The sequence below is a fragment of the Sipha flava genome, unplaced genomic scaffold (assembly GCF_003268045.1).
Source record: "Sipha flava isolate LNK unplaced genomic scaffold, YSA_version1 289_pilon_pilon, whole genome shotgun sequence".
Taxonomy (NCBI): Eukaryota; Metazoa; Arthropoda; class Insecta; order Hemiptera; family Aphididae; genus Sipha; species Sipha flava.
In genome coordinates this window covers 198,403-216,010 of record NW_020272960.1, presented here as the reverse complement: position 1 = coordinate 216,010, position 17,608 = coordinate 198,403, and the positions used below count along the sequence as shown (strand labels likewise).

The 17,608-nt window shown below is 24.8% G+C and overlaps 1 protein-coding gene and 1 long non-coding RNA gene across 6 annotated transcripts in view; one reads left to right on the top strand and one right to left on the bottom strand.

Moving 5' to 3' along the window:
* Nucleotides 1-17,608, bottom strand: part of LOC112685725 (SLIT-ROBO Rho GTPase-activating protein 1-like) — a 49,341-nt gene that overhangs the window by 28,506 nt on the left and 3,227 nt on the right. The window contains exon 1 of one of the 4 annotated variants that reach the window (XM_025557686.1): nt 5,525-5,797. The exons of 2 other annotated variants lie outside the window; for them this stretch is intronic. In XM_025557686.1, the coding sequence (XP_025413471.1) occupies nt 5,525-5,606 (82 nt within the window). In that variant the 5' untranslated portion in view covers nt 5,607-5,797. Of the gene's footprint in view, nt 1-5,524; nt 5,798-17,608 lie in introns of those variants that run through there. One more of the 4 variants, XM_025557688.1, reaches the window with a different exon arrangement.
* Nucleotides 5,922-9,327, top strand: LOC112685726. Of its 2 annotated transcripts, none has more exons than XR_003148831.1 (4): nt 5,922-6,184; nt 7,789-7,961; nt 8,041-8,212; nt 9,207-9,327. It is a non-coding gene; the product is annotated as an uncharacterized LOC112685726 (long non-coding RNA). The 2 variants fall into 2 exon arrangements; XR_003148832.1 differs by having other exon boundaries at nt 7,789-7,870; nt 9,207-9,326.

Below are 17,608 nucleotides of genomic sequence, written 5' to 3'. Positions count from 1 at the left end.
AAATCCTAAAAATATAATTTTATAACTAAAGTGAAAATACATAAACATAAATATATACATACTGTTACTGGAGTTTATTTTTCCGTATCATTTTAGATCATTAATCATCTTGAATGTGTATTGGAGTGAAACTCAAACTTAATGAATGGATCACGTTGAACTGTCGTAACGCAATAAATGCACAACTTTAAGATTTCATAAATATAAAATACAACCCATCACGTTTGCAACTATATTTTAAAATGATGATTTACGATCTTAATATAATTTAATAACTTCTTTACAACTCAACGGGAACACGTTTTAAACTTAACTGTTAAAATTTTTTTCTCCAAGTTTCTACCCATTACTATTATAGTTTTTATTTGTTCAACAATATCATTAAAAATATTTTATAGTTTTTAAAAAGGGAAAAATATAAAAATATTTCAACTACCTTTTGTGCATGATTATGAGGGTTGGGTTTTTAACGGTCATTTTATTTGACAAGAGCAAACAAAATCGTTGGTTGTAGATATTTTTAATTCACAACCAAAAGGGAGGGTTGAAAAGTACTACAAAATTATGAATAAAAACTAAAATGTTTAACAACAATTAAAGACAGTGAAACTCTATGTAATGGAATACTACATACATCAAAATAATAATAATAATTATACAAATTATTATATAATATAATATTACAGTCAATATTTCATGTAATCTTATCTCATCATAGTTTTATGTAGCTTAATAATTTAAACCCAACATTACCCCGAATTCTAATTTAAAATTGAAAACATGAGAATAATTTAACGGCTGCATACGAATTGCGTCCCGCGGCAAAAATTCATTCCGAATTGCGTCCCGGGTTCTTTTGAAGGTCATACTAATTGCGTCCCGGGTTTTTTTGGTGGTCATACTAATTGCGTCCCGAATTTTTTTAACTTTTATAGGTACCAATTGAGTCTCGTATATTATAAAAACTAAACAATATTTCCCTTCCCATTTTTATACAGACTTAGGACTGTCTGTAGTAATAGTTACTAGTTTACTACTACAGGTATGTTAAAAATATTATTTTTGCTTAATATATTATTTTTGTTTTTGTATTTTGTCAAAAAATTGTAACCGTATAAAAAATATTATCGTTATTGGTGAAAAATGTATTGTTTTTTTTTTTTGTAATTTTAATTTTATAAAAATGTTATAGTACCGGTAAAAATTTAAAAGATAACTTTTTTAGGAATTTAAACCTACTAATTTTAACTGATAAAATAGTCAAATGTATTGCTTTTTCAAAATCTGCAAACACTTTTTTTGGAGAAAATATAATATTGATTTTATTGCATTCAGACAAAATGTGGAAAAATGCCTTTTCGTAGGTTTTTAATTCCTTATCAGGAAGTAGAAAAAATAATAGTGGTATATATTTATCATTTTGTAAGCCATGAACTGTGAAGATTTGAGTAAAAAGGCTTGGGCAACTTTTGAAAGTTCCGTCAACAAAAATTGTATCAACATTACAATAACATTATAATCAACATAACCAATAATTTCGACTTTAAAGATATCACAGGTAATGGGGACGCAATTCAGACGTGCTCAAGAAAAACCCGGGACGCAATTAGTATTATACCTTTTTATACCTTTTTATACGGGACGCAATTCGTAAGCAGCGAATTTAACTGCCTATTGACTATAGTTATAATTATTTTATACAAATATTCTCAGATAAATTTAAGAAATTTAAAAAATATCTGACCTAATCGTTTTCAAACGAACTTTGACCATTTCCAGTTATATAAAATATAATAGAATCATCTATGGAATGTAACCATTTATCATTAATTATAAATGTATAGTTAAGGGGATTTCCAACCATGATTTTCTTTCTCTTTCTATCCCACGTGCAATATAGGGATTTAGACGTTTTCAATTTCTATCGTACCGATTGATCAATTGATGTGATAAAGATTTTGAAAACTTATTTAAGTTCATCACAGTCTTCTTTAAATCGACTTTCCCATTTTTTTGATTATGTCTCCCAAAATTTTACAAAACAGAATTAAACGAATTGAAAACATAAAAATTTATTTGTGGGTATGTTAAGTTCAAAATTTAAAAAATATGAGAAAGTTTTTACGACAAATTCAAATCAGTTTTCAAAATCTTTATCGCCTTAATAGATAGATCAGTACGTTAGAAATAGAAAACGTTTAAATCTCTATATTGCGCGTGATAGAAAGAGAAAGAAAATCATGGCTTGCAATCCCCTTAAATTTAAAATAATGAACAGGTACTAATTTGTATCAAGATGGACGGATCAAGACTAGTGCCTTACGCCCAGTTATTTACAATATTCTGAGGAAATTACAATACTATTATTTTCCTATGCAGAATCGAATTTTATATAGTAATTTGTATTGTATGAGGAAATGTATTCATTCATTTGCGAAGGACTCAAATGTTTATATGAAATTAACTGATGACAATTGTCAATTGTTTTTAATATGATAACGTTAGTATTATTTATAAAAAATATATAGTGTCAAGGTTAGAAAGAAGGGTTATTTCTCAGAATAATTCTACCACAAGCACGCCTATATTAAAATTAATTAAAAAAAAAAAAAAAAAAATTGATAAAGAAAATAATAATAATTGATTATAATAAACTATAGATTAATAATTTAAAAGTATTATCGTTATAATTATATATCCTTGTATCTATAATATAATCATTTATAAAACTAGAATTATTTTCTCACTATTAATTCAAATATATACAAGAATAATTTTAATATAGGGTTTAAAATCAAAATTAAGACCAATTTGAAATTGAAGAACAAATTAAAGAGATATATTCTCGAAATGCCTTGGGTAATATATATATATATAATCATAAAATTATTAACTGATTGATCATAAATTAGTACTGAAATAACAATAATAATATTTTTAAATAAGCCAAGATAACTTATTTGGAATAAAACAATTTAGTAGAATACCGAGCAGCAAAATTGTATTTAGTCTATATTTGAAATTGTTAAGGTTTATTGCTATATTTTGCATCAAAACATATTAAATATAACATTCTTTATAATTTCAATAAACCTTATTTATCTTGTTGGTAATTCTTGTAAGCATTTTCAATCATATAAATTAGTAGAAAATATAATTATATATACGTATAAATATATATTTATATGTATAATTTAAATATATTGTTCGATGTATTTTCTCTTGATGGGTTAAATAACAAAAATAGAAAAATTATAATAAAATTAGCTCATTTTAGTTATCGAAATAATATACAAACATTTCGGTAAAATACGATTGAGAACGTTATTTTTGGTAACACGATTGAGAACGCTCGTTTTTTTTCCAACGTTGCCAAATATAATCGATCTATAATATGAGCACAATGATCTGTTGATCTGTCTATCGGACTTTATCGGATTAGCTGAATGTTAATAGTAACTTGGATACCAGATACGATAAAATGACGGTTAAGCTTTGCAGTCGTCGCACAAACTATTAGTGAATATATTTCATAATTTTGTAAATTCTACATATTTTTAATTTTTATTCATATGATATATTACATATTATTTTTTCAAGAATATTTATTGTATGTATACTGCATTTTTCAAAAGCCAAATAATTGATATGGCAAACTATGGTAACGTTGCACATAAATTCGCTCTCAAACGTATCGTTTTTTGGGTTTTTTTTTTGGGCCAGCTGTAAGTTCTAACTACAAGTTCTTTGTTAATTTTAAATATTCTCAATCGTTCGATAGCCAAACATTTAAATATAGTTAATCTTTTTCAACATACTTATTATATTGTTTCAAGACATTAAATACACACTAAGCATTTTTAATTTTTCAATGTACTTGAGTGATTTTATGACTATTAAATAAATATTATACTATACTATAATATTAATATATTGCTGTATCAATTTTAAAACTAACATAGACAAATATTATACAGCAATTTAAATTATAAGGTCAACAATTAAAAGAAAAAGACCATTTTATATTATGTTGTAAAACTATCAAATTGTTGACTGGTATACACAATCCGTTTCATAAAACATTAAAAAAAACATTATAACCCACTTTTGGTTGTATATTGCTGTGCTATTTTACTATTCTTTTATCTATCTACTTAAAGTAGATGAAATTCTTCTTAATAAATTCATCATTTTCAATCTATGCTAATTATTTTCCTAATTTATTTTAATGGAAAATAATAAATTATATTTTACCAACACATATGATATCAAAATGTTAATAAATGTTTAATATAATAGATCATTAAGCTATTGGAAAAAAATGTCATTTAATAAATTTTGATTCAAATCATTAAATAAATCACACATGTTTAAAATTTGCATTATACAAAAATATAGTTTGTGCAAAAATCAATTGCAGCAAATTCAAAGATAAAATTAAAAGATTCTGAATAATATGATGACTGTACTATATTATATTCATTGATTTTTTACTCAAAGAGTAAGAACTTTAATCATTTATATGTCTGCTCAACAAAATATTTATTATATTTCAACATTCCGTATTCTGAACTTAATTTGGTAAGTTTTTTAGTATTTCTTTAACAAAGCCCCAAATAATAAAACTAATGCAATATTATGATTTAAAGAGTATAAATTAAAGGGTATATGATTTAAATTTTACTTGTAAAAGCAATAATCTTGAATTCACAACATTTAATAAAATTCAAGTAAATGAAACGACTTAAGTTCCGAACACCATACAGCCTGTTTCCCATCCGTACACATGCGTTATTATAACATTAATTTTTTTAAACGTAATAATTTAGAACAACTATTAAAGTAAAATGGTGGTTTAACAGATACCTAGATATAAATTTAACTTCCATGTAAATAATTATAAGAACAAAATAATTTAATACGTATGTGAAGTAAACGAGATAAATTATATCAGTACGTTGTATAATAGCAGTGAGGGTGTACTTAATTTTACTTCATAAAATAAATAATTCAAAAATCCATAATTAAAAGCTACGTATGCATTTTAATGACATTAGAATCGATGACTTAACGAGAAGAATATTTCATTAGAGATTTTATTAATATCGGAAATCGCAGACAATCAGTTCCGGTGAGAGACCGTTACCGCGCTCTACCTCCACTACCATCATCGTCGTCGTCTCCACAATGGGTGTCATCGATCTCTACGGCACGTCCTGCCATGCGTATAACAGCTAAATAATACGCTTACGGTACACATTTTATAAATACAGGTTTTGCTACGTGAAACCGAATTTCGATAGGTCAACACTACGCACGTGACGGAAAATCCATTACAGTTTCGATTGCCAGCCGTTCGCAATAATGCTGTCGGAGGAATAGGCGATTACCGTGGAGGTGTTAGTACGATGACGTGATTTGCTACTGCATTCCGATCTTACAAAACTGAACGAGTTGTCATAAAAATATTCACAATCGAACTTGAAACCGCAACGAGCTGAGATGAACAAATAATTCAAATAACCTGGATAAACGACTCGCAGCTCCCTGAGCTCGGGACTGCTTCTGCTCCAGGTATTCCTAGGCTGAACAATGCACTGGAACATGTTAATCCGCGTTCAAAAAACTCATTGTACACGTATACGCGTTAGATTCGATCGTCGTTCTGTAAAGCGCGTGAGATCGGAAAACACACAAGCATACGTATCACGCAATAGAACAAAAAAATATAAAACGCAATAATAATAATATTAATAGTGTGAAGAACGAACGAAAAACGCGCGCACGACAACTGTTGCGAACGTAGTGCTGGAAGCTGTGTGTGCGCCACCCGTCGTCGGACCGAGTTGTTCCCCGCTTTATCCCGTCCACGGATCATGCGCTTTTCCGACCGTCGCAAGGGGAAATGCGCCATTCACGCGCCACCATACCGACAGATTTCAACAACATCATGACGTCATCGCACCAAAACCACCCTACGCGTCTACGACCAGACTCTTGTTCGAAAATCAAACTTCCGACGGAAAGAAAAATCTTAGTTTCTCGACGCACGTCTCCGACTAATGTCGCGATATCATACTACGCAGAACTCGGATCAAGGTCATCCGGAATTAAAAAAAAAAAAAGAAACTTTTCGTACCCATCGACCGCTTCATCAATATACGTATCGCTGTCGGCCAATACCGTACGTATATATTATGCGCCACATTAATAACGCACGGACATTATTTACCGGTCGTATTGTACATCGTACATGGTATAATGTTCCGGGATGTAAAAAAAAAATTAAGCCACGAGAAAACCTGGTGTTAAACGTGACTTATGTGCAAAAGTGGATTGAATCCATGTCAAGAATCGATCATCAATAAAATCTTTAATAATTTAATAACGCGCAGTATATAAAATGGTTCAAGTGCTACTTAATACGTTTGTGTTCGTGACACCGATTTCATAGTGGTGTCTGAGAAACATAAGTCCGGGAATAATACAACAATAGTATTTTCGATATTTTTTTAACAAACTGCACATCATGTTATCTTAAAAGTTTTTCTCAATCGTAATTGTATATTATTTCCAGCCTGAGTTGGTTCAAAATATTCTTAAAAAATCGATCCCCAATCTTCATTTAAATAATAAATTATTTTACTGCATTAATTAACGATTGCTATGTATACAACTACTATAATGATATATTATATTGCTCATTTGCAAAAATTAATCGATTATTTGAAAAATTCTATACAAAAATAACATTAATGGAATACTTTTAGTTTTAATTATTATTTTTTTTATTTTATTTTATTTATTTTTTATTACTATTTTTTTGCGCCATGACCAAGGTACAACTACCCTAATGCTTGGGTTTTTTTTTTAATATTATTCAATTTTAACAGGTTTTAAGTAATAATATCTATAAACTATAACAAATCATTATGGATACTATTACTTAAAACCTGTTAAAATTGAATAATATTAAAAAAACCCAAGCATTAGGGTAGTTGTACCTTGGTCATGGCGCATTAATTTCTCAAGTGTTGAAAATGTTTTCTTTAACCAACAACAACTAAACAAAATGCTCATACAATGTTATCGATTCGCTAAGAACATATATTATAATATTTTAAAATTACATGAAGGATTTAATATCAATTGAATTAAATTTGTCAAACTGATCTTATGACTTTAATAAACTACCAATTTTTATATAATTATATGATTAGTAACTTTTGATTAAGTGTGGATGTAACGTATTCATACATTTAAAGTTCGTAAAAGAAAATATAATAAGTACTTTTGACTTTTATAATATTTATTTACCTATTTTATTTAATTTTTATATTCATTAATTAATAATATATAATATATAATAATATATAATTGTGAAGCATGTATATTTAGCTATTGTCAATTTTTTGTTAAAACTTATAATTATTATCAAAATATCTTAAATAAAATAAAATTAATATTGGAATATATTTTATTATATTGAATATAATATGTATGATATATAATATACTATAAAAATAAATTATTCCCTTTTAATTTAGTTAAATAGTTTATTTTTGTATTTAATATATATATATAAATTTTTAAAGTTTAGTTAATTTCGAGGTTAATTGTATAAATTTTAAATTACTAAATTACGTATTAAACAACAATTAAAGTTGGTAAAATATTCTTTAACTTCCCTGTAACCTATTTTATTAAAAAAAAAAAAAAAAATTGAAATTAAGTTGAAAAAAAATGAAATGTGTATATAATAATAAACACTGATTTATTGGTCTACAGACGGTAACATAAACACGTCCAACTTAAATCAGGAAGCAATAGCGGATGAAAATGAACAGAAAACAGAATTTCAAAACACATGGTATACCAACTACTAACAAAAGATCTTATGTATAATCGTTAAAATATAGACCACCCAAAATAACAATTTAGCAAAATATTATTTTACAAAGGTCAAAATAATTCATAATTCATTATGTCATTTTAATCATAGAAAATAATTTACTTTTATTCATTTCCTGATTTGTTTAGGTATCTCAGTACTTATAATGTTGTATACATACGTGAACTCGATATAAACATATTCCAAAATAAATCACCTATTGTATTTTCAAATGCACAATAGACCTGCCGATTTTTTACGGTTAGAGAAACGTACAGAGCCAAGACATGATAGAAATTCAATATGCACATAAAAGAGAAAGTGAGTACATACCGAAATACATCTTGTATATCGTCAATTTAAAAAACAAAATCCAAAAGTGTTTAAAATACTTAAAAATGTTCAGTATATGAATAAATTCTACGACAGGCTTTTAAATTTATCCGATTCAGAGATACATGAAAGGGAATTTTATTGATTGTATCGAATTAACGGGTTAGGAAAAAATGCTTACATTGATTTCGCTGGACGCTGTCCCCCTCTCCACCTTATAATATTTTATTACATATCTAATTGTATAAAATTGTAGTAAATGTTTAATTCGATATAACAATAATATAACTCTACATGTATTTAAATATATATTTACCAAGAATTTGGAAATGTTTCGACTAATTTTGTGTCAAATAAAATCTGCATTCAACGATCCGTATTTCAGCCCATATTCCCACACAGCATTTGTTAATCAAAACGATTGTATAAATATTTAATTTTGATTAGAATTAAAATATTTAAAATTAAAAGTTAATACTTTATTGAATAAATGTATAGTTATTTTATTTTAAAAATAAAATATTTTACAATATTTATTAAATATTTTAATATTTATATTTGATTTTCAATGGTAATAGTTATTAAAATAAACTTAATATATTAACTTTTATTCAATTTGTGAGTTTAAATACTTATTTAATTCTTAACTCTCAATATTCACAAAATATTCATAATTTTAATTAAATTTATAGTTTATATAGATTTAAAAACAAATATTAAATTTTCATGTATTTAAATACCTATTGATACGCAATATTGTATATTTGTACTTCGTTATTCAACTTTTCTGAATAATATCCATATAAACGTAAAACATAGGTTGTACCTATTTATTTTATAAATAAATAAATTTTCGATATGTAAAAATTTAATTTATTTATGATTTTTACATGGTATAATAATTATCTATACAATATGCATTCATAATTTTTTATATTATTTATTATACATTGACTTAAGTATATTTTTTATATATTTTTAGATGCAATTAAAAAGCAAATCAAATTCAAAACTACTCCACTCAATGAAGTTGAAGATATAATAAAATACATTTTAGCTCAATCTCCATTTAACTTGAAAAGACAACTTAAAAAAAACACTGTTCCTAATTCCATTTAAAAATTGAATATACGTGTATTTATATAATATTTAATTTATGCGTGTTTTTTGTATTTTTACCCATAATGATAAAATAAAAAATAAGTTATTTATTTAAAAGATTCCTCAAACTGACCAAATCCATTATTTTTGTTTATTCCATAAGAATTTATATTCGAGTGTATAGACTATATTTATAAATGTATCTAAAGGTTTGGTGTGAAGACAGTGTTTAATAGTTTAATAATACATGATATGCAGTTAAAATTGGATAGATTAAAAATATAAGAGAGTACCACTATAGATAAAATTTTGAATTTGTTCATTTTTACCAAGAAAGTATTAATTGTGATTCTGATGCATGGTGGGGGAGTATTATTGTATGCATTAAGCTTGTATTTTTCACTCTCGTGGATTTTAATATATTTTAAAATGAAAATATTATCCAGGATTAGATTAACTAAAAAAATGAAGATACCTAATTATTAAAAAATTTTAACTTACAATATTATTTATGAGTTATTAAATTACTTCCATAAAAAATGAAATAACTGAAATAACTTAACTTACAAGAGGGGGTTACAGCCTACCCCCTCTTACTATATCACTTAGTTAAGTATATACAGAGTTATACAAAAATATATACACTGGTATATTATTTATCATATCTTCTATTGGTAGTCTATATATCAATAAATAATAATAATATTAACAAGCAATATTTAATAACATATATTACATTTTAATCATTAATTAATGTATAATTTTGAAACCATCAACATTTATTTAATCTTAATTAAATATTAAGAAATATTAATAAAATATTGATTAAATTTTGTAATTAAAATATTGCAACAACCATTGGTTTTTAAATTGTATACAACGTTGGTTTTTAAACATAATATAAATAATTAAAATTGGTTCAAAAAATGTTTTATAGTGGTTAATTAACATTTAATAACTTATATCAAATGAAATTTAAATGTTGACACAACTAAAAATCTTTTTTTACTTTAAAATTTAAATGTTGATTTAAAGTTAAATAAATATTGCAGTGCTGTGTGGGTTATTTTAGCACCAATATGTATACGGATAGATTCTTCAAAATAGGAAACTATTTTTAATGGAATGAATAATAAATTAATTTCTGAACATTTTTCCACGATATATTCAAACAATCGAGCATGTGTTTTTACATTTGTCTGGTAGTAAATAGTATACGAGTAAAATATAATATCCATTCTTGAAAATGTGTATAGTAAAAAGATGATGAAAATATTTTGTTATTATAAACAGTAGCCGCAGAATCAATAGTCGACGGAGTCGATACAAAATCGGCGGAATCGATATACGCCCCATGAAAAAACAGTATAATTTTAATTTCAAACCAATTTTATTTTTCTAATTAACTTATTTGATTCGTTCAATATGGTTATAACAATAAATATATAAATAAATATAATAATACATAATCTTTAATCAGAATACATAAATCTACGTTGTATGAATATCAGTATTATCATTTGAAAATATTTTTAAATACAATATGAGTAGATACGTATTAAAATCATAATATGATATAACTAAAATTTAATACAATTAATTAAATCTTACCCAGTACAACTAGGAATAATTTTAATAACATTTCATTGTTGGATAAAAAAAATTTAAAACAAAAAAATTTTGTTGTACTAGTTTTATGCAAATTTATCCAGGTGAATATATTCGTTATATAAATCATAATTTTTGCTTGGCAGATTGAATATCCAAAATTTAGACTTACAATAAAAGTACTGATTTAGAGCGTAAACATATTTTATAATAAGCGTTTATTAATATTAATAAAATAAAAGATAGAAAACATTAACAGGATTTTTAAGCTGCTAATTTCTATAAATCAAATCCATGACATATTAACTAATGAAATAATTAATTTAGCTTTTTCTGGATAAGCCGAAAATATTTTGACAGCAACTAATATTATTTATATTATTAATGATAGAATAACGAAAAATCCTGTAATACGATGGAAAAAATATAATACACAATATGTATAAAATACACAAAATAAGAAAACCTACATCATTTTAAACAATAAGCTGATTAAAAGCGATTAATATAAAAATAATACATACAACGATGTACCTCAGTGATGGATGTATTATTTTCTATTAATAAAAAATAAAATGTTTTTAAAAAAAAAAAATAGAAAACTTATTTATGTAATTTTACAATATCATACACATTCAAAAGAAATGTACTTTTATAAATTATAAAAAAAAATAATAAAAATTAAAAATTCTAAAATCCAAAAAAACATTATTTAAGAAAGTAATAATATAATACTTTAAAATTAAACTTTTTTACAACTCGTTTGCGTACAAATTTAAAACTCAATTACGCATACGAATTTTTAATACTTGCTATAAATGACCCAAATGTAGGACTCGTTTTCGAACATAATCTATAGCAAAAGTTTTTACATTGTACATTTTTTATTGGTAAATCTAAACAATAGATCACCTGATTTTGAAACACATGACACTATACTTATAGTTTTCAATATTAAATAACGTTTTCCTCTGCGCGTTTTAAAAACATTTGATATTTAAATATCCATGGTACTATACGAAATACAATAACTAAAGAACTGGCAACTCGTGTCTCAATAGCTTCACACGTTCAACCAAACAATAGGCATATAGTAATATGATAACTCAAAACGTGGCCGAAACATTCGAACACCAGTTAATCAAAAACTTTAGGGATTACGTGCATCTTATCGAAATATTTAAGATAAATTGTATCATTATAAGGTACTGCAAGTTACAATAAATGTCTATATTGAGAATGAGATTCAATAGTTGTACGCAAACGAATCGTCATTTTTCAGTTCAAAATGTGTATTAGCTGGTTTTTACGTTTTTCGTTGTACGTAAAAAAGTTCTCAGTTTCCAAGTAAAAATTGTGTACTGTATAAAAACGAATAACTCCCATTACAACCCATATTCAGGGTTATTAATTTCCTGCGTTCATGGGGACTACAGAATATGACCCAATGTAACATGACCTTGACAAATAGTGCCGCTGAGCCTTGACTCGGGACAAGTTGCACACATTCATTCAATCTACTCTATAGTGTGCCGGAATTACTTAACAAACGCCTACGAATATTTCTGAATCAAAAAGTAGTATAGTATAAGGATATAAGTTTTCATTTTTTACTATCACATCGGTTTTACAAATCACATAACTTTTCATTGTCAAATAAAATTAAGTTAATCATTTATTATTTTTTAAATTAGATCAATCATTTAATTGGATTGAACTATACAAAATTGAACGATTTTTTTTATTTCTATTAATTATAAAAGTGAATTAAAAAAATATATTATAAATAATAGAAATATTGATTTACATAGAGAAAATTATGTATGTGAAATGTTCAAAAATAATGAGTCATCAAGTAAAATTGACAGTAAAATTCGTGGTGCATCATCAAACAAAATATTTTTTCATAATGCTATATAACTTATTATTTTAACAAGCGAGAAAAAAATGTACACACGTTTACGCTAATAACAAAATACTTATGTTTTTATTTAGGTTTATAGTTTATTTGTTTATTTCCTGCACTCTGTTTACTTATAACAACTATAGTTATGTTATATAATAGTAATACAAAAATTTCATTTCTCATTATTATAATATTTATAGTTCAAATTCAGAAAAATTGTAATTCCAATATTTATAAAAATCACCCCAACATAATTTTTTGATCATTTCACAAGAATTGTTAAATTATTTGATAAAGAACATAAATCGAATAAGTATTTAATAATCAAAAATAATAACTTAATAATCTAAATAAGTCTCATCAAGTATTTATTAAACAAAAACTGAATTTATTAAACATGTATATTAAAATATTGATTTTATCTATTACATTTTAAGTAATATAAAATCAATGTTATCATGAACATTGTCAATGGAAACACGTATATTTACTACCTTCTATGTTATGAATAACTTTTGTCATTTTTAATCTCTTACTTTATACAAACATATATTTGGAGACATATTTTATAGATATTATTGCTTATATTTCGCTTGCTAATTCGGAGGCAGCTGTGCGCCTGTTATACGAATAAATTCGTCATGCCGTTCACATTTTCGATTTAATCCGTTACATCCTCATTACCAACCCACTGAAACACTAAGGCTGGGCCTTCCTCTTACCTTGGTGATAATTTTTTTTCAATCTCCAAATCTTACTAAATTAACTTAACTAATCTATATCTTTAATTATAAATCATCAAATATTTTACCAACCAATTTATAACAAAAAATATGACCTTATTTTAATTTTTCTAACATCGATTTCTCTACAAAGTTTATTTATATAATAATGTTATGGCAATTGACACGGTCTAATAATAATAACGATACGAGTGTAAAATGATATCAATTTTTTATACTCAAACCCTTTTCGTTCCAAACAACCTTTCTTCAACATCTGTGTTTTTTCATTTTAGTTTTATTTTCCTTTTGTTTTGTTAGTCACGTCGTGTCACTATAATAGTTTTCAAGTGTTTCATTTTAATATATTTTAAGTCTATGTCATGGTTTGAATAAAAAATAACACGAAAAAAATACACGAGAAACAAAAATATGTACTTATTAAAACACGCATTACTTTATAAAAATTAAACCACTCTTACAAAAATAATTTTCAAAAACACTAGTTGTATTTAATTGGAAATCAAAATATGTCAGATATTAAACATTTCACATTCTTTCAAAAATATTAATAGTTTTATAAAAATATAGTTACTTCTCTTGAACCTATGTTCGTCACAAACTATAATTTTACAACTGTATACATAGTTAAACTTCAAAGACATATTAGTAAAAAATATAATACGTGTAATGATCTTTGAATTCAGTGTATATTCAAGTTAAGGCAATTTTAGAATATTAAATTAAATTAAAAAAAAAAAAAATGACGAATAGAAATTAAATATTTATGGAAGCAAGGATTCTATATAGACATTATATATGAGTATTAATATACATAATTGTCGGAATGTTAATATAAAGTAAATTAACCTTTAACGTTATAAAAATATACCACATAGGTAATCAATTGTATTACACATTTAGATATCCAATAAATTTATCTGATAAAGATTTAAATATAATTATAGTACATTTTCATTAATATACTTTAACTACCTATATTATTTTACAGCCACATAAACACAATAGCATAATACACAAATTATTTATTTTATTCAATAAATCATACATCAAAATAAAAGTAGCATTTATCTACATGTATCTGAAAATTTTAGTATAAGATTATCGATCAACTTTAATAAGAAATAAATTATGAGTTTTTTAAAAATTGAAAGTATACACTATACACATCATATTTAATCATAAAAAAAAAATGATGACTCAAATCATAAATATATAAAATATTACAATTTCCATGCAACACAAATTCTCTAAATTTATGACTTTATTTTATAAATAAAATTTAATTTAATAAATAATATTTATTACCAGTTAAAATTTGAAAAATATATTATTTTAATGTTCAATCCTCAGTTCAATCAGATAAACATTATAATTAAAATAATATTCTCAATTTTTTTTTTTTTTTTTTTTGAGAACAGAGAAATAAAACACTATAATTGTAAAGTAAATATAAGTGGTTTGAAAATAAAATTAATAATTTATAAAAAAAACTGTAAATCATTATGTCGACAGTCTTAACCCAAATACATATACATAATATATTAAGTATAAGGCTATAAATATATAGTCTGTTAGTTATTATTCAAATAATTTCAAATATTTTAAATAGGTAATATAACCTACAACGTTTTAAGTGTAGCATATAAGTTTTATTGTATGTAATTTATGTTATAAAATAATTATAAAAATACATATAAAATAAACAATTTTAATCTATCTTATATATTCCCATACCACTATATTTAATACCTCACTTAATACCTATGGTATGTTATTCACAAGTCATTTTCAGAAGTTAAGAACTTCTATATTTTAATTTAACTATTATTTTATTCAACAAAATAAAACAAAATCCTTAAACATATAAGTAATTATTGTTGCCATGATAATGATATTGAGGTATTCCGATAATATATTTTATAATTATTTTATAATTATAGAAATATTATACTTTATAATAATTCTAATTGTTCAATATTTTTAGTAATCAAAATATTAAATTTTAAAAGCAAAAATATAAATAACTGGTAAGTTATATATAATGCATTTATAACTTACAGAAATATAAATAATTAATGATTATTAGTATTACATTATTATTATTATTATTATTGAATAAATATATTTATTCCCAATACAATGTGGGTTATACTCAGTACAATAAATTTTGCTATTTTTCAAATTAGTTAAATTTAGGTATAATATGATTTTTTCAAATATTTCATTATAATATTTATCTATATGATGTATATTAAATGCTTAAAATAAAATATTAGTGTTATTTTATTAATATTTTGTAAGTTTTAGTTTACTAAAAGATGAATACAATCCATGTTTCATGCATGTCTTAAATACAGCTAAGAATATATAGACGTAGATGTTGTAGATATATAGTAAAAAAATTACTTTTTTTTATAATAAGCATCCTATTATCCAAATATAATAGAAAATTATGACTGCTGGATTTAAAAAAATCTTATTACGAATAATAAGATTTGATTTTACTTATGAAAATACTATTTATAAAATAATTATGCCTCATAATGTATATGATACGCATGAACATAACAAGTACATATAAAGATTTTAAAAAAATTGTACTTTTTTTTTTATTTAATAGATAAAACATCAAAAAAATAATGTATATAAGCCGAGTATTATGTAATGTAAAGAATGACATAAATATGACAACATTTAAAATAACTGTACACATTATATAAACAGCATATTTTTATGTTAATACATAAACTGGTTAAACATATTTATTTATTGGTACATATTTCAAATATATCCCACTTAATATTATGTGTTTACCACAATTACTGGTAATCCAATTGTATTACATACTCATACAGTTAGTCGAATAATATCAGGAAACAACAAGCATTTAACTGTTTGAAATGATTAATTAGTTTTCAAATATATTACAGAGCCATATGGTAAACCAATGGTAGTGGTCGTTTCATAGAGAAAGGATAAGAACATCTGCCCACCAACGTGATGCAAAAAAAAAAAAACACACAGGCCTATAGATATTTTCATCTTTTATGGTTACATTAAATTTTACAGCTGACAGCTGAACTTCCTAGTACTAAGTCCGTAACAACGAATTTTGAATAAAGTATAGTCACACGATATTTTATCATTATTTATACATGAAAATGGTGTTTTTTTTTTTTTTGCTCGCACTACAATACATTGACACGAGTATTGGCATAACTACTACAATACATCATAGTCATAATAATAAGTTAAATGGCGATTTCGATAGCCTTAAACGTTTTAAACCAACAATAAATAAGAAAAGATAACTCACTAGTCGTTGGCTATTTAATTTCATTGATTTTGAGACTACCATCTGACCCTAGAAAAATCCCTTAGATCACCATCCCTTAAAATATCTCTTGAAACAAATATACCAAACGGAATATAATGAATATAAAGTAAATTATAAAGATGAAATACAAAGATAAGTTAACTATTATAATGTTTCTACAAATAATATTGTTAGGCGAGATCATTTTAATTTTCAATGAAAATTGAATTTAAGCATAATCATAAATGCTCATATTATTAATGAAAACAAAATAATATTTTTAAATTTAGCTTTCGATACATAAATTAACTCTATCTGTCAAAATGTCATTTACCTACAGACATTTTATCATTTTTATTGTTCAATAGATTAAGCTTTCAGTGATTCAGCGTAGTACATACTACGTCAACCGTAATATGAAATAATATGGAATGATCCCTTGAATGTCGGAAACAATTTAAACTGAATTTTATACCCGACTTTATCATTACATATGGGCATCTGTATGGTATGCAAGCAGTGTCAAGATGTTTAGATAAAAATCTTTCACGATCCTCCCTATTGTCAATGTCTTAACAATAGCAACCCTCTAGGTCTATTCGGCTATAATAAACATTCTTTTATGATGTCTACATGAATAGATATTTTTAAAAAGATACGTTTTGTGGCTGCATTGGTTTTCCACAATGAGAGGCAAAATAAAATCT